This window comes from Pleurodeles waltl, chromosome 4_1 (genome assembly GCF_031143425.1).
Source record: "Pleurodeles waltl isolate 20211129_DDA chromosome 4_1, aPleWal1.hap1.20221129, whole genome shotgun sequence".
Taxonomy (NCBI): domain Eukaryota; kingdom Metazoa; phylum Chordata; class Amphibia; order Caudata; family Salamandridae; genus Pleurodeles; species Pleurodeles waltl.
In genome coordinates this window covers 287,563,768-287,585,184 of record NC_090442.1, presented here as the reverse complement: position 1 = coordinate 287,585,184, position 21,417 = coordinate 287,563,768, and the positions used below count along the sequence as shown (strand labels likewise).

The window sequence follows — 21,417 nt, the reverse complement described above, 5'->3', positions numbered from 1 at the left end:
CCACAATTCCAACTTTCTCATGAGTCCCCTCCTGCCCAAACAGCACGCTTTCTCCAGTACGTAACCCACAACTTTGAACTTGCTGATCCAGGGTGCTCAACCCATCACTTCCTGTGTCTCCCTTCTTCCAAAGGCTGCACCCTCAAAGTCTCAGCAGTCATGCCCAGCTACTGCTGGTACCCACACAGAATGGCAGCAGCCAGGGGTTAATGGACGGCTCAGCTCCCAATGGGGACTTGAGCTTCACTTCCAGCTTCTTACTCAGCTTGCTAGCACCAGAATACTGAAGATACGAGGGGAAAAGTGTGGCCAGAGCTCTCACACACACATGTGGAGGTGGGTGGTGTAATTGGTGGCTTGTGTGCTCCCACACACAGTGAAGGGGCGGTTCAACCACTGGGGAGGGGGGCCAAGCTCCAACATTGACTGGGGAGGAAGGGAGGGCCCAGGATCACACTCACTCATACATGGGGGAAAGGGGTCGTCTGCATGTTCTCCTTCACTGGGTCAGGAAGACTCTCCTCCTCCACAGTACTCCTACTCTCGGTCCTCCTTCTCTCCCCCAGTCTCCTCTGACACTCTGAGGCTCCCTCAGGCCATCTTGGAATCAGTGTGAGGGAGGCTAGCATACAGCACAATGAGTCAGGCACGCAAGCCAAACCAGCATGCGCTGTGAAGAGAGGGAGATCTAGCAGCTGCCATCATGGAATAAATAACCCTGGCTCGATGTCCTCACCGTTGCCCGGCACAGACGTCACAGGAGGCCAGCAAAAGCCATGTAAGGTGGGGTGATAACTGAAGGAGCTAGATATGAAAGGTTCCATCTGAGCCTCATTCCATTACTCTTCGGCTGTATTTCCATTGGGTAACTTCAGTCCCTGACTGCTGAGGGCAAAAGCAGTGATCCAGAAGGAATGTCTAAACCAGGCGAAACCAAATCCACTAGTGGGCATCCTGAACAAAACTCCAAAACCATATGAAATGCTTCACATTCACATGTTATCTAGAGGGTGGAACTGCCTTGTGCCTTACAATAATACAATATGACAGAGAGCCCCTGAGTTTCCGAGCAGGGGCCCAGACAGTAAGCGTTCCTTACACTGCAGGTTGATGGCAAGCCATATCAAGTTGTACACACAGGGGTGTTCCTGTCATCTAATAAAGTCTGCTCCATGCAGGTGCCAGATTTGAACACAGAGCACAGGTGACGAGCAAGGGACAGACATAGAAGGTGCAACTGGAAAATAAATTGTTTCTTTTACAGATCTCTCCACAGCAGTTCTTTACAATATTACATTACACAAAGTCAGGATAAAACCTATTCTGCTTTGTTGCAATGATATTTTTGTATAACGTCCATATGTGTTTCGCTGCGCCCCTGGCTACTTTTGATGGCTCACTTGGGTGCCCGGCACAGATTGGATACCACTGCCCTAAAACATAGTATAAATGGCTTACACCTGATTGGCATATTTAATTTACCTATAAGTCCCTAGTATATGGTACTACATATAATCAGGGCCTGGAACTTATGTGCTACTAGTGCGTCTGCAGCACTCACTGTCTCACCAATTTACGTAGCCCTATACAACATATCTCTGCCCAGGCACTGCAACCTGTAGTGCATTTTTAAAACTGCCAATTCGACCTGGCAAAAATCCTTTTGCTGGGTCTAAACCTTGCGTTGTATTAGTTATGTCATCCCTAAGGTAAGTCCTAAAGGCTCATAGATCAGGGTGCATTGCATTTAAAAAGTAGGTCATGTGGGTTCAAGTTTTACATGTCCGGGTAGTGAAAAACTCTTACATTTGTTTTTCAATTTACATTTAATATGTGCTAACTTTTGAAAAGGAGGAATCCTCAAGTGTTGGACTCTTTGCACCAGACTTTGAGAAGGTAACTTTTTCAGCAGGATTACCCTGGTCCAAGTATCTGGCCCACACTCAATCACGGTTGGTCTGAACTTGTGACTTTCCCCCAGTCTAGCACAACCGGATGACTTTGGCGAGCAGTGCTTTGTGCTTTTAGGAGATATGCCTACTTAAAACTGTAAAACTGCATATCCCCAGTTCTACTGATTGGATTTTTGGCAGTTTGGTCCCATTTTATTTATTTAAAAAATTCTCTATTTTTCTAAATTGGATTGGGACTTTTCTTATGTTGTATTTTCACTTCATTATTGTTTGTGTGATCCATAATACTTTACACAGTGTATCTAAATTAAGTCAGAAGGCTCTTGTACCAAGCTATCAGAGGGTTAAGCACAGGTTAATTAAGTGTCTTTTGGGTTCACCCTGACAAGTATTGTGGTTAATTCTTGAGGAGGGTTTTTACCTCCCAATACCAATAACTCGACTTCTCACAATATTGATGTGCATGATCACTCTTGGTGCAAAGATACGTCTGTCATAGTAAACACTGAGAAGTAAGATCACATATATGTGTAAAATACATTATTGTGCACAATTACCTTCGGAACGTCCTCAGGATGCGTACAGGAGCACTTTTAGGAGCACAAATCACATTTAGGTGCAAAATTACTTTTGGTACAATATCAGCCGGGGTGTTAAAATAACTAAATGCAAAAGCCCATTCATGTGTAAAATTACCTTTGCTGCAATAACAACAGGCAGTTGTAGGCACATGAGTCTCAGTTATGAGTCCTTCGTTATTGAAGTGTTATTTATGGCACACTATAAAAAACAATATCCTAGGAACAATTAAATCATGCCAGTGACAAGTTCCTCCAATGAAAATAGGGCAGAACATGCAAATTGGGGTGCTTCCTGTACCAAACTCTGCAAATCCTGGTAGTTAACAGCCCTAAAGTCCTCTTCTGGCAGATTCGAAATGCTAAAGATCATTGACGGGAAAATCCAACTGTCAAAAGTTTTGCACAGGTGTTTTAATTTATTGAGGCACTCTTAATCAAGGCCTTTGAGATGCAAATATACATAATATACATTTGGGGTCAAATCACCCTTGCAGCAAAGTCAGTAGGTGTGTAATACCATATTTAGGTGCAACATGCCACTGTACTGAGAGAAAATGGAGCAATACAATGCTTGCATCTAAAAGGGGTGCTCCTGTATGGCATCACATTTGGTTGACTGCACATTTACATGCAATCACCTTGCTGCAAGATAAGCATGCATGTAGAAAATATTTAGGAACACAAATCATTTCTAGGTGAGAGATGAATTTTAGGTGCACACTTGATGGAAAGTAGGAAGCTTCATGATATCACATTTAGGAGCAAAATTACATATAGGAGCATAATCATAATAAGGTTCAAAGTAACCAGAGGCAGCTTGAAAACACTTTTAAGAGCATCAGCATACCTGCATTGTGTCCACTGATGCTTCGCTTCTAGGGCTGGGAGATAAATTTCACTCTGCTGGCAGAGTTGGTGGAATTTTGGCCACTCCACATTTTAGGCAAATTCCACCTACCGCTGCAATGCAGAGTTTTTTCCCGTGTGCGCATAGCCAATGGTAAATTGGTGACTGCAAGTGAGATTTGGCATCCCCTGGCATGATTTTTAGTCGCAAGGAGGGCACCCGGTGAGATTTCACCAGCCTGGGTGGTCGCAGGCCGTTGCAACCATTCACGGTCAGAAAGCTGCTGCTTGAGTAGAAAATATACTTGAGCAGCACCAGACTTAACTTGAGAAGCCGTACCCTCTGGAGTGCCGCGTGGTGCCGTTCACGCAGATTTTTCAGCACAGAACAAGATCTCGGTGCTAAAAATCACCATGAGCAAAACAACATACCTAATCCCATCTATTCGCGCAACTCCATGGAACCTTGCAGAGTTTTCATGTAACTCAGTGGAATTCTATCGCAGTTTTGCGTAAAAAAAATTAGCGCCGGCTAACGCCATTCTGAAGCGCCATGCGGGCGCCGTATTTATTGAATGGCGTTAGCCGGCGCTAGCAGACCGGCGCTGCCTGGTGTGCGTGGAAAAAAACCACGTACACCAGGCAGCGCCGGCGTTGGGGAAAATGGCGTTAGGGCGTCTTAAAATGGGGCAAGTCAGGTAGAGGCAAAAAAATCGCCTCCACCCGATTTGCGCCATTTTTAACGACGCCCAGACGCCATTTACATGACTCCTGTCTTAGTAAAGACAGGAGTCATGCCCCCTTGCCCAATGGCCATGCCCAGGGGGACTTATGTCCCCTGGGCATGGTCATTGGGCATTGTGGCATGTAGGGGGGCACAAATCAGGCCCCGCTATGCCAAACAAAATTTGAAAACAATTATACTTACCTGAACTTACCTGAATGTCCCTGGGATGGGTCCCTCCATCCTTGGGGGTCCTCCTGGGGTGGGCAAGGGTGGCAGGGGGGTCCCTGGGGGCATGGGAGGGCAGCTGTGGGCTCATTTTGAGCCCAGAGGTCCCTTAACGCCTGCCCTGACCCAGGCGTTAAAAAGAGGCGCAAATGCGGGGTTTTTTGCCCCGCCCACTCCCGGGCGTGATTTTTGCCCGGGAGTATAAATACGACGCATTTGCGTTGCAGTCATTTTTTTAGACGGGAACGCCTACCTTGCATCTCATTAACGCAAGGAAGGCGTTCACGCAAAAAAATGACGCTCATTCCTCATACTTTGGCGCTAGACGCGTCTAACGCCAAAGTATAACTATGGCGTTAGTTTTGCGCCGAATTTGCGTCGAAAAAAACGACACAAATTCGGCACAAACGGAGTATAAATATGCCCCCAACTGTCCTAATCTCCACACTGTTAATAACACCTTCTTAAACAACAATGGCTAAGGTGAGACTGACTCAAGCCAACCAATGCCTGACAGGGAGCATGGTTCTCTGTGTACCTTTTTGTCGATGATCACATGAGCTGTGACTAACTAAAATTGCCTGCACCTAGTACCAAATATGGAATGTACTTCAGACTTAAACACCCAAAAACACCAATGTTTACAAGTAGATATAGATCCTACCAGGCGGCAGCTCCTTCCTCAATGGCCGAGGAGCATCGCCCCCACTGGCTCAGAGACAGAAGCAGAAAAATAAAACAATACTTCAATGTAGTTTTATTTTTCTGCTGTTGGCTCAGCCAGCAGTGCAGGAAGGGGTGGTGCTGGGTCACAGGAGATGGGAGGAGGAGGAGAGTGCACCCTAAGTGCGCATGTGTGTGTGGCCAGCTGTCTTAGGCCATCAAACACACATGCACACTTAGGTTTCTCCAGCCCTGCTGTGTACACAGCTGGGCTGGAGAAACTGGACAGGCCCCAGGGTTGTGTCTGAGTGGCAGTCCGAGCCGCACAGACCAATCTTGGCCCTGCTTTCTTGCTAGACTTAGCATGAAAGCAGTTTAGGATTGCTGGGGAGCCTGTTCTGCTGTCCCATGAATGCTGGGACACCAGAAAAGGTAAGGAGCGAGGTGGCAAGAGATTGCGGACGGGAACAGTAAGTCTTTTTTTTTTTTCTTTTTATTATTTGTCTCTCCCCCGTCCTTGTCCCCCCCTTCCCCTCCCATTGAAATTTTTTGGCCGCCGCCTCTAGATCTTACCTTTCAGTGATTAGATATACAATCAGTAAAAGATGAGTGTGTTTGCAAAACCTGCATTTCTTTATCACTGTTGGAAAACACATTAGGATGGGAAGCCCAGTCTTAATTGACAATGTATTTGTGTTTTTCACTTACTTGAGTTTTGAAAAGTGATCAGCTGGAATCAAATTTAGTAGTTCATAATTTCCAGTTAGTTTCAAGTGGGTTAATCCATGAAGACCAGTATCAGGAAATGAAGACAAATGGTTCCATGATAAATCACTATTGAATAGAAAACACAAAGCAAATATAATACTTTTTTTTTGCTTTAATGATTTTTGTGGAGATTTCATTCAAAAGAAGTATCCTAAGAGGTAAGAAAGTAAATTAAGGGGGGGGGTACCATAAAACAGAAATGCAGTTCAGAAGGAATGCCCTTCCATTGAACATTTTGAATCCATGTTTGAGATGAATGTATACTACTGCTCACTTATTTTTAAGTGTGGTATGGTTCCTATTTTGAAACAGGACTGCAGAATGAGAGAGACTGAGTCCTTCTACACCATCAGAACCTATCGACCTGATACCTGGCTAGCTGGCAGTGCCTCACCTGAAATGCCTAACCTTACATGGAGAAAGTGATTTTTGGCAACGTGAAACATGACACTCACTCCCCAGGGAATCCATGGAAACAGATCTCAACCTTTTGTCATATTACCCATGCATGCCAAGTCAAAAACACAAAGAAGATACGTGATGAGTTTTCAATGCATTTATTGAAACTAACAATCTTATGTAGAGTCTTTTAATAGCTGGATCACCGGCAGCTTAGACCTTCTTCTGCCCCCTCCACTAAAATCAAAGGACGCCAGAGGCAGAGCCCCCCCCCTGGTTCTCTCCGCACCTTCTTTATCTCAAAAGAGAATGTAGAAAATTGGAAAGGAAATGGCGAAAATCCTATGATGACACATTAAAATTAGGGTACAGAAAAGCCATCCGATCCTATCATATTGAAATCAAAATTGCCCAAACCGCATATTATTCGGCAAAAAATTAGCTGGCATCAAACTCTCCTAAGGAGATTTTCCAGATAGTTAATAAAATTATCCAGCCACCCCAGGATTCAGCACTCTTGGTTGCCACCCAAGAGCATGTCGATAATCTAGCAATGTACTTCCAACAAAAGGTACAAGACATGTACTCCACCCTCCCTATAGCCACGGCCGAAGCTGAGGAGGTGTTGGAACAGAGGTCCCTGGGCCATGCAATTCTTTTTTACCAATATCTGAAAAATCAGTGACCAAATACCTTACTGCAATTAAATCAGGATCCCCCCTGGACCCTGCCCCACCTCAGGTGCTGACATTAGGTGCTCCATTGACGGTACCTGTCATCACAAACCTTCTGAACTCCTCATTGTCCTCGAGGATAGTACCAGGACTATGGAAACATGCCATTGTTAAACCATTTTTGAAAAAAAACAACAGTGACGCCACACAGTTTAGCAACTATAGACCTATTTCGTTGCTACCTGTTCTTGCCAAAATAGTTGAAAAGCATGTCAACACTCAACTTTCTTGTTTCTTGGAGGACAATAATATTCTACACACCACTCAGATGGGTTTCAGACCGCTTCATGGAACCGAGGCAGCTTAGTTGCCGTTACAGAAGAGGCTAGAAGGCATCTAGATCAGTGTTCGGAGACAGCTATCATTCTTCTGGACCTTAGCACCGCTTTTGATACGGTGGACCTTGATATACTACTGGACAGGATACAAGGGACTGGAATATTAGGGCATGCCTTAGAGTGGATCACCTCCTTTATTAAGGGTAGATTGTATCAAGTCCTAGATAGATCATAATTTTCAAAGCATGTTAAGAACAGCTGTGGTGTACCGCAGGGGTCCTCTCTTAGCCCCAATTTATTTAATATTTACATGTTACCTCTGGCAGAAATAGTTAAGCGTTTCGGTCTGGCGTTGGTTTCATATGCAGATGTCACACAGCTAGTAGTATCATTATCAAATGACCCTAGTACTAATGGCCCTGTATTGAGGCCATGCCGCCAAGCGGTAGCGGCATGGATGTCCCTAAGCAAGTTGAAACTTAATGACAATAGGACAGAAGTGAAGATATTTGGAAATCACTCACTATCCATTTCTAATCCATCTATTATGGAGAGTCTAGGAAACTTGCCACCCCCCAAAACCCTCCTTAAGAGTCTGGGGGTATGGCTCGATCCGCAACTATCTATGATGTATCAAGCTAATAAAGTCTCTGCCACCTCTTTTGGCCTCCTTAGGCTTTTAAGGAAGATTTTTACAATCCTACCTTTAGTAGCCAAAAGGATCATTATACAGGCCTTGATTGGTTCACGTCTGGATTATGGAAATGCTCTGTATATTGGAGCGCCTGGATATGTGGTTAAAAAGTTGCAAGTAATTCAGAATGCCGCAGCCCGTCTGCTTCTAAACATTCCAAGACGCGAATCAGCAAAAGCAGGAATTTCCTCTCCCCACTGGCTGCCTGAGGCCAAACGGATGGAATTTAAGACGCTATGCCACATTCCTAGAGCATTGCACAATAGAGGTCCGACACTACTGAGGTCACTAGCCTCCTTCTACCTACCAAGCAGGACGCTTAGGTCCTCCACAGCATATTTAGCGGTTATCTCTAGAGTGAAGAATGCCAGATGAGGGGGAAGATCCCTTTCTTATCAGGGGGCAAAGTTATGGAACTCCTTACCATTAAACCTATGCATAAACAACCATGAATTAACTTTCAGGAAGGCCCTGAAAACATGGCTGTTTAAGGAATAGTCCTTTTCATCTCCATATATCGACTGCAAGTGTCCGAGCTCACAGCGCTGGGAGTCCCTCGGGTAGCCATGCGCTATATAAATTCACATAACGTAACATGACATAGCGAGAGTGAGCTGCAATAATTAGGCAAACGAAACAGAGCAACATAAACAGCATTATTAACAGGGTGAAAATAATGAGCATTCCCACCTTGGTTCTAGAAATTCTAGTAATTACTATTCTGCCATAATATCCTAAAGAGAGCATATTTGGGTGTACCCTTCTGCCTGCCCAATCCAAGGAATCAGCCTTAGCCTCATACCTGAAACTGGCCCCAGGAGTCTGCCTGTGTGACGAAAGGCAATCCTCGTCAGAAGGCTGGTGGCTCAGCGCCCATAAAACTGCATTGTCGAGCACAGCATTCCCAAGATGGTTGCGGCTGGAGTGCTCCTCTGCCCCTTCTGAGCATTACATTGCTTATATAATAAAACTACACTGTGTTAGACGATGCAGTTCTGAAGTGATGCCTTGTCTTAGTCTAAGAAACTGTTGCTGAAACTGGCAACACAGCACCCAGAATATCTCATTCCGGATGTAGCCCTGGATGAAGGGTTCCTGAATGTGTGGCAAAAAAGCTAACTAGGAACAAAGGTCACGTACCCTGCCTTTTCAAAATATTATCATGCAAGCTTGTACATAAAAGTAATAATGCTAAAACCCTTAAAATGTATTATGTGTAAAACGTGCAATGCAAAAAAGCTAAAAAACAGGGGAACCAACATGGTCCAAGTCGGATATCACTACAAAAGTTATAAAAAATAGATTGAGAGATGATAATATATTACACAGTGAAACAATGCAGACAGCACACAAGGCCTGCTACAAATAGTTTAGGACTGCTTGGCTGAACTTACAAATAGGGTTCCGATGCCACCTATGCAACAGCGTCCAGAACATTGATTGTATTGTTGGAGCAAGAGGACAGAATTTATCCAGTTGTTTAATTCTGTTAGTAATATGTTTTCTTGTCACTGCAAAGATTATTTCTGCCAAGGCAAAGCTCCGAGCAAAATGGAACACCAGGCGGGATTGCTTGTTTCATTTTTATAAAGCAAAATACACTAATTTATTTAGACAGATGCATAGCAGTTATCAATGCCACTCGTGCCGTTTCAATATTCAAACATCGATCTTTTTCGTCAGTATCTTAAAGCACGAACAATTCCATTTAAGTTTTTTTAAAATGTTACAGTTGACCCCGGAGAAAATATTAACAGAATATAGAAGAATTATTCTTCTAAATAACGATGCCGGAAATATAAGATCATTGTTGCCAATAATTCATGGTTTGACCTGAAAGTGTTACTTGTCCTACTAAGCAGAACAATATTTCCAGCAATGCTCTTTGTAACAAACTTCATGAGGTTTATAGTGTGCATATTTATTAAAGGTATTTATTTTTCAATATGCATTTGTATCTGTAGGAAAGTACCATCTTTCTTGGCATGATTACCCCCATTTTCTGCCTGTTGCCAGTATGTTTGACTGTGACTACTGGGTTCCTGCTAACCAGTAGGTTTGCTCTCTCCTCTTAATTTTTTTTTTTTCCCCACAATTGGCATACTGGCCCCCCCTATTTCAGTCCCTAGTATATGGTACCTAGGTACCCAGGGCATTGGGATTCCAGGGACCCCCTATTGGCTGCAGCAGTTATTCTGCCACCCATAGGGAACCCATGCAAAGGGTTCTCCAGGCCTGCCATTGCAGCCTGCCTGAAATGGGTGCATGTACCCGTTTTCACTACAGGTCACTACACCAGGTCACTAGAAGTCATCCCTATTGTAGGCCCTCTAAGCCCAGAGGGTAGGGTGCAGATACCTGTGTGTGAGGGCAACCCTGTACTAGCAGAGGTGTGCCCACAAACCCCAGATCCATTCTCCTGGACTTTGTGAGTGCGGAGACCCCATTTTATGCGTTTACTGGACATTGGTCACTATCTATGACCAGCTACTTAATGGCAACTCTGAACCTGGGCACATTTGGTATCAAACATGTCGGAATTATACCCCATTACTGTTGCAAGTATTGGAAGTATGATTCCATGCACTCTGGGGGTTCCTTAGAGGACCCCCAGCATTGCTACCACCAGTCTTCCAGGGTTTTCTAGGCAGTCCAGCTGCTGCCATCCCTCAGGCAGGTTTCTGTCTTCCTGCTGCTTGATCTGATAAAGCCCAGGAAGGCAGAACAGAGGATTTCCTTTGGGAGAGGGAGGTAACACCCTCTCCCTTTGGAAATAGGTGTGACTGGCTTGGGAGGGGTAGCCTCCCCAAGCCACTGGTTTGCTTTGAAGGGCACATTTGGTGCCCTCTATGCATGGTTCAGGGACACCCAGCCCCTGCTCTGGCACTAAACTGGACAATGGAAAGGGGAGTGACCACTCCCGTGTCTATCACCACCCCAGGGCTGGTACCCAGAGCTCCTCCAGAGGGTCCCTGGGTTCTGCCATCTTATTTCCAAGGTTGGCAGGGAACTCTGGGAACATTTGAGTGGCCAGGCCAGTGAAGTCAGACCCCACTCATGACAGGTGCTTACCTGATTCGGTGACCAATCCTCCTTTCAGGGCTTTTTAGGGTCTCTCTCTTGAGTGGGTCCTCGGATTCGGCTTGTAAGATTCCATCAGGGCTCTTCTGCAACCTCTGCTTCGACTTCTGGCCACTGGAACTGCGATTGGACCCTCCAGGAACCAACAAACGCTGCTACAACAAAGAAGACTCTTCTGAAACCTTGTTTCCGTGTCTCCTGCCAGCTTTGCAACATTTCCCTGGCTGTATATCCTCAGAAGACTGGAACTCTTCAGCCTGCACAAGAAGAAGAAGGAATCTCCCTTGGAGTGAAGGAGTAACTTCTCTGCATCCGCAGGCACCTACAACAAGTGATGACCAGCTGCATGGATCTCCTCTCATCTTGAGCTGCGTGGATCCTGCATCATGGGTAGTAGTCAGGAGTAGTCCTCTTGGTTCTCTCTGCCAGCTGTCCAACTTTGGTGGAGGTAAGCCTTTGCCTTCCCATGCAGGACAGTACCCCGTGCACCATGTATCTTGCAGCTGCCAAGGCTTGTTTGCATCTCCTCCAAGGGATCTTCAGGTGACATGTAGCTCCAGCCCCCAGCACTCAATCCTGCAAAGCACAGCCTCCTACTTGGTTCTCCTGCGGTGTGGGGTCCTCTTTTGTAGTGCTGCGTGGCCATCTTCTGCGACTCGTGTCCCCGTCCTGTGGGACTGCTGTGGGTGCTGCGTCTAATCCTGTGGAATCTCTACAACACTGAGGGTCCCCTGTGACTCCCCCTCCTGGGTTGAGTCCTCCTGGGTCTTGCTGGTCCCTGGCAGCACCTCTATTCCACTAACCTCAAGTTTGCCTTTGCCAAAGCTTGTTGGTGGAATTCCTGCACCAACATCTTTTTTCCAGCATGGGGATTCATCTGCATCCATCAGGAGCTCTTCTCCGGCTCCAGGACTGCAATGCTGACCTGTTCTTCATCACAGACGACCAACTCCTGCATCCACAGCTGGGTGTGTAGTAGCCTCAACTTCTCCTGGACTCCACTGTGTCTCTTGGACTTGGTCCCCTCTCTCCACAGGTCTTCTTCAGGAATCCACTGCTGGTTTTCTTGCAGTCTTGTCTGTGTGTCTTCTTTTCCTCCTTTTGGGTGGTTTGGGGAAAACCCGGTGTTTTACTCTTACATTCCTGGTCATTGGGGGGTCTTGTGTTACTTACCTCTGGTTTTCTAGTACTCCAAGCTCCCCTCTCCACATTTTACTTACCTAGGTGGGGGTACCTTGTTTGCATTCCATTTTGTTAGTGTATGGTTTGTGCTCCCCCTAGGGTCACTATTGGTTATTGCTATTTGCACTGCTTTCTAACATTTTCTATGCCTGTTTCTGGTTACTAGTGCATATATTTAGTGTATTACTTACCTCTTAAGGGTGGGTTACACGTCTAGTATTTTTGTGGTGATTTGTCCAAAAAATAAAGTACCCTTATTTTTGTACAACTGAGTGTTTTCTTCCATGTATGTAAGTGCTGTGTGACTACAGTGGTATTGCATGATTTTTGCATGTCTCCTAGATAAGCCTTGGCTGCTCATCCACAGCTATCTCTAGAGAGCCTGGCTTCTAGACACTGCCTACACTTCACTGAGAGGGGATACCTGGTCCTGGTATAAGGTGTAAGTACCTCAGGTACCCACCACTCACCAGGCCATCTTCCGACAGTATTTAAAATCTTCTGCTTCCATTTATGACTTCTTCGCACATCTTTTTCTGCCCAAAAAAAACATCTTCCTTTGGGCACTGCTAAAGAAGCCCAGTATTCTTGACTAAAATCTACTTTCTACTTCCAGGGTACTTAACTTTGACAAAGGTCATACTGCTCTACCCTCTAGGTAATAATTCAGTTAATCATTCATAATATTAAATAGCACTGTGACTGTACTTCTGACCCAACTGTCAAATCCCCCCGAGTTCCCCAATGGAATTCGGAAGGCACATATAGGCATCTGCTAAATTGGTGAGTCAATAGGACCAAGGGGAATGAACAAACGCCATTGAAACTCTGGGAAGTCAAGAGGCATGTCCTATGTGGCTGAACAACTGATTTCCAGCAAAAAACTGTGTTAAGATTCTGCATATGTGACAAAACAGAAAGACGCATCAAAGGATGCTATGCTACATATGCCGGGTCTACTAGACTACAAAAGAAGGAGAGAGACATAAGTCCTCCAGCAAGTTCTACTTTGTTTAATAAGTTCATTTATAGCAATGGAGGGGGTGGCTGCAGATGGTGAGATTGGAGGCAGAAGGGAGCCCTGCCATTGAAACTTTAAGAATGAATTCAAATGGGAAAACCAGAAAGTTTTTTTGTTAGTTATTATCATGGGTGTTTCTATTTACAACATTTGAGACCAAATGCAAAGTTATTTTCAAACACATTTGAAATGAAGGAGGGAGTACCAGGGTGGCTGGATAAGAAACCATTTTCAAGTTTAGAAAAAAGGGGGTAAAGCAACATGCAAACTTGCAGAGTTTATATCTTAATAAGGCTATCATATATGCTTGGGTTCTAGCTTTGGAGGCTGTACGGGTCACTGGCTCAGTCATTGTATTACGTAAGATGTCAATACATTAGAATGTTTTATTGTTTATATGAAATGTTCACACATACCCACCAACAATGTATTAGATGTGGTCTTTCACTGGCATCTTTTTTTTTTGGCAAAGATGAGGACAATGAAAACAAAGTTGTAGTATATTCCTCCCCTTAGTTACATTATTTGTACTTATAGCTGTTTTACTTAGTATCTTCTGTTTTATTTTAAGTTGTATTTATGGTTAATATGTTACTTGGTATGCTCTGCTCCCCCCTTGCTGCTCCGTGTATTGGGTGATCTAGAATGTGGAGAGAGAGACAGTTGAGGACTAGTGGAGCAGCTTGGAGGTGTGGCTGGAGTTTCCTATAACGGCATCCTGAAGAATAAAGATATTAAAAGAAGCTATATTTGTTTCCTGAAGAATTCCTTCTCCACCATTAAAGGAGCTACTTCAAAAGTCTCATGAACAAAAATAATGCTCCTCAGACTCAGGCCTCCCCCCACACCGACCCGCTGCCCACCACAAATCAGACCACATAAAAAGGCATATTATCCATCATAGAGGACAACCCATAGTAATCCCACCATTTACCCCAAATTTTAGAACATTTCTGCTGACATCCCTGGGCAATATAGATTGGTTCCTCCTGCTTGACACACCAATCCATACCAGCATGCCACAGCTGCAATTTCAGTGAGTCTAGGCATTTCCTAGACTATGCTGTCTCTCTCTTGGCCATCAAGGCTGACAACCCCATGAGATCTCTATCTCCTTGGGCTCCCCCAAAATCATCCAACTTTGGAGTCAACAGGATGTAGCTGTCTAGAATTGCCTAAAGAGTAATACTAATCCAGGTCCAGCAAAGGGCAATCTGCAGACATGCCCAGACTATATGAAAGAAGTCTGCGATCCTGGAGTGGCAGCAGGCACACCTGGGGTCAGAAAGGATACCTGAAAAACCCAGTCATTGAGGAGTCACGTAGGATGGTGGAACTAGGGTAGTTGAACCAGACGCAGACGTGCAGATATTGCTAGTTCTCTAGGAACCATACATGCCTCCCACCATTCAACTTTCTCCAGTTCCAAACCATTCCTCCCACCTTTGTTGGAGTGGACCCAGCATCTTCGAGGCATTGCCTATGAGTGCACAGTATAGCTGAGAGATACCGCCACTGCTGAATCTCCCCGTCAACAATTAGGCCTCCAGGAGGCAAAAGTCTGGGAGTTCCCATAGATGAGCTGCATGACACCCGAGTCCGTGATGCATTTAGAAATATTGCGTCTGAGTTTGAAGATGGGCGAATGAATACATGGTGGAACCATGCCATGCATCCAGCTAGGAAATTCCTATGAGATCCCAGCATTAGAAACCTTCCAAGTGCGCTACCTAGTCCAACCAACCTCCCCTCCAAAGGGGAGTCTATCCAGTAAAGTGCCCATCCCAGCCTGATGATGCAATGCCCTTCTCCACACCAAGATGATCACTCTAGTAACGTCTTGGTCAGTGAAGGGGAGTGATCAGACATACAAATAGCACATCACCCCGTCAAGACCAAGGCAGTTCAATTCCAGCTGGTATGTCGGGTCATACCAGCCATCTGCCAGCCAGTTATTTATGACTAACAAGTGGCATGTCCAATATTAGAGACTGACATTCATTGCTCCTATACCTTCATCATAGACCGGCCCGTGACATTTACCCTGAGAAATGCGAGAAGAATGGCCCTTCCAGAGAAAATACTAAAACATCGCCACCACCTATGAAACCATGTATTGGAAATGTGGAGCAGGAAGTTTTACAAAATATATAAAAAACAGTGCAGTATCCTCATCTTTATTAGGGCAACTCTGCCCAGAAGATTGAGAGGGAGGTGTTGCGACATCGCTAGAGAAGGTTTAGTCCCCTACAAGAGTGGTGCAAGGTTGAGAGCACGAGTGAAGTCCGTCAGAGTCAATATTTGTATACCTAAATATTTAAAGCTGACACAGCAAGCTGGGATGCCCATTTGCCAATCACTTCACGCATTATCCCCTTGCAGAGGGAGGAGAAGTGGCTTCTCATTCAGCTGGAGTCCTAAGGCCTTCTCAAAGAGCTGAAGAAGCCTGAGGGCCCATGGGCAGAAAACGCCGGATCTGCGAAGAAGAGAGAACATTGTCCACATACAATGCAATCCTGTCCTCTGAGACTCCTTCCCACTGCCATACCCTCATCTGTGCATTGCATCAGCTCAAACATGACAGGGGCTCAATGGCAAGAGCGAAGAGGAGTGGTGAGAAGGGAAAACTTTACCGGGTACCATGGCGGATCGGAAATGCTTGGGACAGTACGCTGTTGATCATGACTTGGGCTGTTGAATGGGAATATAGAAAGGAAGCCATTGCCTGAAAACAGACGCCACACCTCATCCAGGAAAGCACCGCTCTGAGGTAATCCCAGTCAACAGTGTGGAATACTTTTGCAAAATTGTCCAGCAACATTGTTGCTGCTTTAATTTTGTCAGCACAAGCTAGGGCTACATGTAGGTGCCGTATGCAATGTCTGGTGCTGCGGCCTGGTATAAAAGGGCATTGATCTGGATGGTCCAAGGAGCAGAGGACTGTCTGAAGCCTGAACGCCAGGATCTTGTCATATATTTTGACGTCAGCGTTAATCAAGAAGATTAAATGGTAGGCCCCACAGTTTGTTGATGTTAGGTCAGTTTTTGGAATAAGAACTATAGTGGTCAAGTCAAGCCTCCAAGGGAAGGACTCCTTCCCCATGGTCTCTGAACAGAGCAGAAGAGCAGAAGGAGGTGGGGAGTCACAATATCCCAGAATTTAAAATAATACTTGAGAGAGAACCCACCTGGTCCTGGGGTTTTCCTGGTTTTCCAATCCAGGATGGCTACTAGAATCTCTTCCTCAGCAACCAGTTCCTCTAGGGCCCTTTGTTTGGCCTGTATCAGACACAGGAGGGGCACGTCTTCGAGTAAATACGTGGCATGTCCAAGAGGTGGTCTTGGCTAGGGCATAGTCATTCATAATAGTCAGCAAACACATCTGCAATCTCTTTGGCTGTAGTAAACAAGTACCCTGATGCATCTGTTAGGGCATTAAGTCTCGAAGTAATGTTCCTGGTGGCCAATCAATAAAGGAGTACACTACTTTTAACTCTGTGCTCATATATATGCTGGGTGCTTACTCGCCAGCATTAGTGGGCCTTGTGAGTAACCAAGTGACACAGTGCAGCCCTATCTAAGCCTAATTGCGGGCCACCGCTTCAGTTGCATGGAGCACGGCCATCGACTCAATACAGAGTATACGGGATTCTAGGTCTACACTGTCCTGCTGCTTCTCTCTCTCTTTATGCCTAAGATAAAACATAGCCACTCCTCGAATTGTTGGTTTGCTAACCGTCCAGAGTGTATAGATGCTCTGAAAAGTGCTCTGAACTGTACTCGTGTGAGACACAATAGAAGCCAAGTTCTTCGGATGAATGTTCCACCAACACTTCATCCACGAGGAACCCTGCATTAAGGTGCGACATGGGTCGTCTATGGCATTCTCCAGTCGAAGAAGCAACAGGGAGTGAGTATAGAGGTACCCACCGTGGTGGAAACTTCACAGCTGTAAGACAGGAGTAGTCAGTGCGGGACATGGTTTTGTTAGAGACCAAGGTGTGTGTGTATAGTCTCTGGCACGAGGGTTCCAGCTGATCCCCAACTCTTGCCACACAAACTGCTCCCAACTGCAGCAAGGATCACAAGGCCAGAGCAAGGGAAGGCCACCTCAACATATTTGAAGAGCGCCCCAGTGGTGCAGAAGGCCAGAGACTTCACCTGGGCAGCGCTGACTGCTATCACACTTTGGAGAAGCAGTGGCATCTCTTCACTCACTGGTAGTGCTATGGCATCTGACATGGCCAAGTGTAGCTCCGCTGTACCTTCACACAGCACCCCTCTGATGAGCCACAAAGCCGAATGGAAGAAGGACGGGAGTGCACGATGATGACTCCCAGGTGCAGCGGAGGCAGTTCCTCAGTTCACAGCCCTCACTAGCATAGCTCAGCAGAGGCTTAGGAGGTTGGATCTCATGTAGGTGTAGGTAAAGGTCTCAAGCTCCTTTCCAAGTTGATTCCCCCTCAGCCGTGCATGCCAGTTAAGTATGGGGTGCTCCGGCGATCATGAAATGCTGATACGGGCAAAGTAGTACTCCTGGCCGCAGTCACTGGCATTTTAGGTATTGAAGGAGTGGCAAGGCCCACCATGGATAGTGCCCAGTCTACAACTTTTTCAACAGCTCTTACTTGGGGTACGGCTGCCCCAAGGCAGGAGGAGGATGGCTGGGGCATCAAGCAATGATAACGGAGACCAAGGATGCCTGATTTAATAGGATAGTAGAGGTCATCACCGGAGTGCCTTTAGGATGTGTCTGCCATCTTGGGTGCGTCGGCTATGCCCCCCTTTCACTGGCATAGTATCAGTGGCTCACCTATAAGAGCATGGGGAAGAGGGACTGGAACTGCTGCATCATCTGCTGCAAACTGCAGGAGGAGGCATTGATTGGATCAAGTCCCTCTGACTGACAGCAGCTGCCAAATTGAAAAACACACATATAAAGAGCCAAATGGCCCTTAAGGAATGTAATATGAACAATTTTGTTTGGGGGATGGGGTAGAAGTATATAGTGCTGTGTCTGAAAGATGGATTTGGCATCATGGTGGTTTGTAGACCCCCAACAAAGTGTTATGCACCCTTCCCACCATTCAATCATCCTTTTTTTGACAGGTTCTGAACACACACACACAGAGTGACTGACAGCAGAGGACCACAGCTCCGTGACAATCACCATGCAGTCCACTAGAAGCAGCATTGTATATTATATTATACTGAATCATTCATATAGCTCTTCATGCCCCTGATGAAGTGTCAAACTTCCAATTTTAATACTTTCTGGGTACTCCTTAGGAGTGTATTGTTCAGTATGTTGTTATTTATAGTAGGATTTATATAAGTGTTGTTGGTAGAGATGCATGATGTTTGAAGTCATCTTGCAAATATGGTGCACTGGCACTGCTGTGCACTGTTGATAGGAATTTGTTGTAAAACTGTGAGAATAGATGCAGTTGCACATGAAGAAGACTACTCTTATTTTGTAGTTTAACCATGAGCAGGGGAAGAGCAAGGCTTTTAGTGCTCTCCAGAATTCTAGCTGGTTGTAAACTATTCTTTTTCCAGCAGGAAAAGAGTTCAATATCTTGGCCATTTAAACTGAGAATGAATTACGACTGGTGGAAGATGTTTTAAAGGAAGGGATGGTCAGTAGTGGGACCAACCTAGAAGAAAGGGTTCTTTGTTGGATGGTAGGTCCATAATTTGCTTAGAAAATGATACATTTACCTGCAGAGAGCCAGTGTAAAAATCAAGATGAAGGTCAAACGTGAGTCCAGATATTAATATTAACTAGCAGTCTTGCTGCAACATTTTGGATTCTTGGAAATTTGGAAGCTAACTGAAGGTTAAGCTTCAAGGTGTACACAGTTATCCTAGTATAATCTGGAGGTTACAAGGTTGATGGTTGCTTTACCCTGTCAGCAAAAATTTAGATAAGGGAAACTCAAACATAGGCTTTTTATCATTGAAAATGATCCCCATGTAATCTGATTCACTTGAGGAACAGGGGAGAGATTTATATCCATATTCATACCTAGATTTCTCACTTGTTTGTCAACTAGGCCCAGGGTATTGGGCCACATGGTGGATGGGAAAATGTATTTAATTTACCAAAAGCAAATAGCTCACATTTTGATGTGTTTAGCTTAAAGTGATTCATTAGCATGATTGTCAACAAGAGGTACTGGTTCAGAAGTCAATATTAGAAGGATTCTCAAATGTTAGTATCATATGCATATAATTCGCATAATTGCAGCAGTTGATATAAAATAATGGAAATGAGCTCCAACAAAGGGCTATGGTAGATAATAATGGGGAGAGGGTGCAGTTGAATCCTTGAGGAGTGCTAGCCATCAATGGAAATGCAGCAGAGTTAAAAGTTGGCAAAGTTGGTTTGTAGGATCTTTTCGAGAGGAAGGAAGCTATCTAGAGAAGGACACTGCCTTCTATATGTACAGAATCAAGTCTATGCAGCAGAATAGATTGGTGGGCCATTTCAAAGGTGGAAAAGAGGCTCAGATTAGAAGTAGCATTACTCCTTTCGAGTCCATTGTAGCCTTGATGTTGTCTCATGTTACAGCCATAGCAGCTTCCATGCTCCCACAAGGGTGGAATCCTGTCTGTACGTCAAAGCAACTATTGTTGTCATTTATGAAAGCTGTTAATTTAATTATGTATAGGTAAATATTTTAAACAGTTTGCTGAGAAAAATGCCATTGCAGATTGGGGAGTAAAAGCACACTCAGGTGGACACCAAAATTTTGTAGTATGCTTTTGATGCAAGCAGTTTTGAGATTTGTGATACTCCAGAAATGCCCTAGACTCCAGCGAGAGGTTGATAATAGCTCTGCTCTGTTTGGAATGACAGCGAGCTTCTAATGGGGCTGTTGCTGAATATGTGTGCTGCTTGGGGGTAAGCTGGAAAATCAGAGGTGCAACATGCTTTTGTGAGTTGGTAAAATCATCAGAAGGTAGAGGGTTTAAGGTGTACGTTGAGGAATGGTCTGCAAGGTCAAGGAAGTGGTTGAGTTGCACTGTGAATCCCTTCTTTGCTTCAAAATAGGTTTTTGATTTCAGAGATGAAATGATCTGCTAGGGAACCATGTTTTGTTTGTGGTTGGGTGATTTTGGAGGTTGAATAGTCTGGATCAAGGTGTACAAAAGCTTCCTAGTTGTGAGTATTTAACTCTTTTAGCCTTCTTACCCACAACTGTATAGATTTGAGATGGCTTCTGGATGGACTTCATTGACCTACTAATGTGGATTTGAGGTTGTTCTCCAGAGTAGCGAGCCTGTCACTTTTGGTAGTCCTAACAGACCAATTACAGTGTGTTCACAGTTTATAACTGGATAGAAGTGGTTTTGTTCTGAACGTGGAAGGATCTAAGACCAACTGCTATGCATCTGTAGGTTACTGCTTGTGTAGCAACCCATCATTTATGGGTGGGTCTTATAGATCTATTTCTCTTGGTTTCACAAGACCATAGAAACTCCTGTGCCTCTACGTCAAGCTCACAGATCCGCTCTATGTCCTTAGGGCCTTAGGTTTCATCTCCAGGTCATTAACCAAGTTATGATTGGCTCTAGTGAGTTTTATGGTTTACTACAAATGTATAACACCCACCCAATAACTTATCAACAGAAGCAACACCACCACAGGTAAGCTTTAACTCTGCCTAACATAATACCAATAAATTATCATCAAAAAACCTGCAAATGTTATCTCAACATACCTGCTCTAACCAGTCCCTTCAGAGAAATCTTCTTTCTTGCTATGACAGATCTTCTGTGATCTCCTCCTTCTCTTCCTCCTGTAGCCACCAAGTGTAAAAACGAACTAAACGTAATTCAGCTTCCCCTCCCAACGGCAACGTCCATTGTTCTTTGACCTTAATATTCTACCAATCATCCCTCCCCTAACCTTTTCGATATCCCACACCAATAACCTGCCCACACTATAATCTAAAAATCACCATCATCTTAATTCTCTTTTTCCTCCGTACCTCACCCTGTCCATTCCCAGCACACTCCATGCATCACTGTATTCATCTCCTTTGTCAGCTATTGCACTCAGTGAGCTTGATTTATGAAAAAATCATAATAGTGTGAGAAGAGAGTTATATCGGTGCACAAACATACGTTTACCTTTTTTTGTTTAGTTCACCAAGATTCCCAGAAGTACTCCTGAAAAGCTGTACCTAGCACAGGCATCCAGGCTTAATTTTGGGAATGTCAGGTGACCTCACATGCAAAGTCCTATTCTCCCTGCACTCATGTAGCAGAAACCTGTTGTAGCTCCATTTGCGAGAAA

General features: G+C 44.8%; 1 protein-coding gene across 3 annotated transcripts in view; it reads right to left on the bottom strand.

Moving 5' to 3' along the window:
* Positions 1-21,417, bottom strand: part of LGR5 (leucine rich repeat containing G protein-coupled receptor 5) — a 1,160,674-nt gene that overhangs the window by 235,846 nt on the left and 903,411 nt on the right. For all 3 annotated transcript variants that reach the window (XM_069228343.1, XM_069228341.1, XM_069228342.1), the window contains one exon: positions 5,664-5,789. In XM_069228343.1, the coding sequence (XP_069084444.1) occupies positions 5,664-5,789 (126 nt within the window). The remainder of the gene's footprint in view (positions 1-5,663; positions 5,790-21,417) is intronic.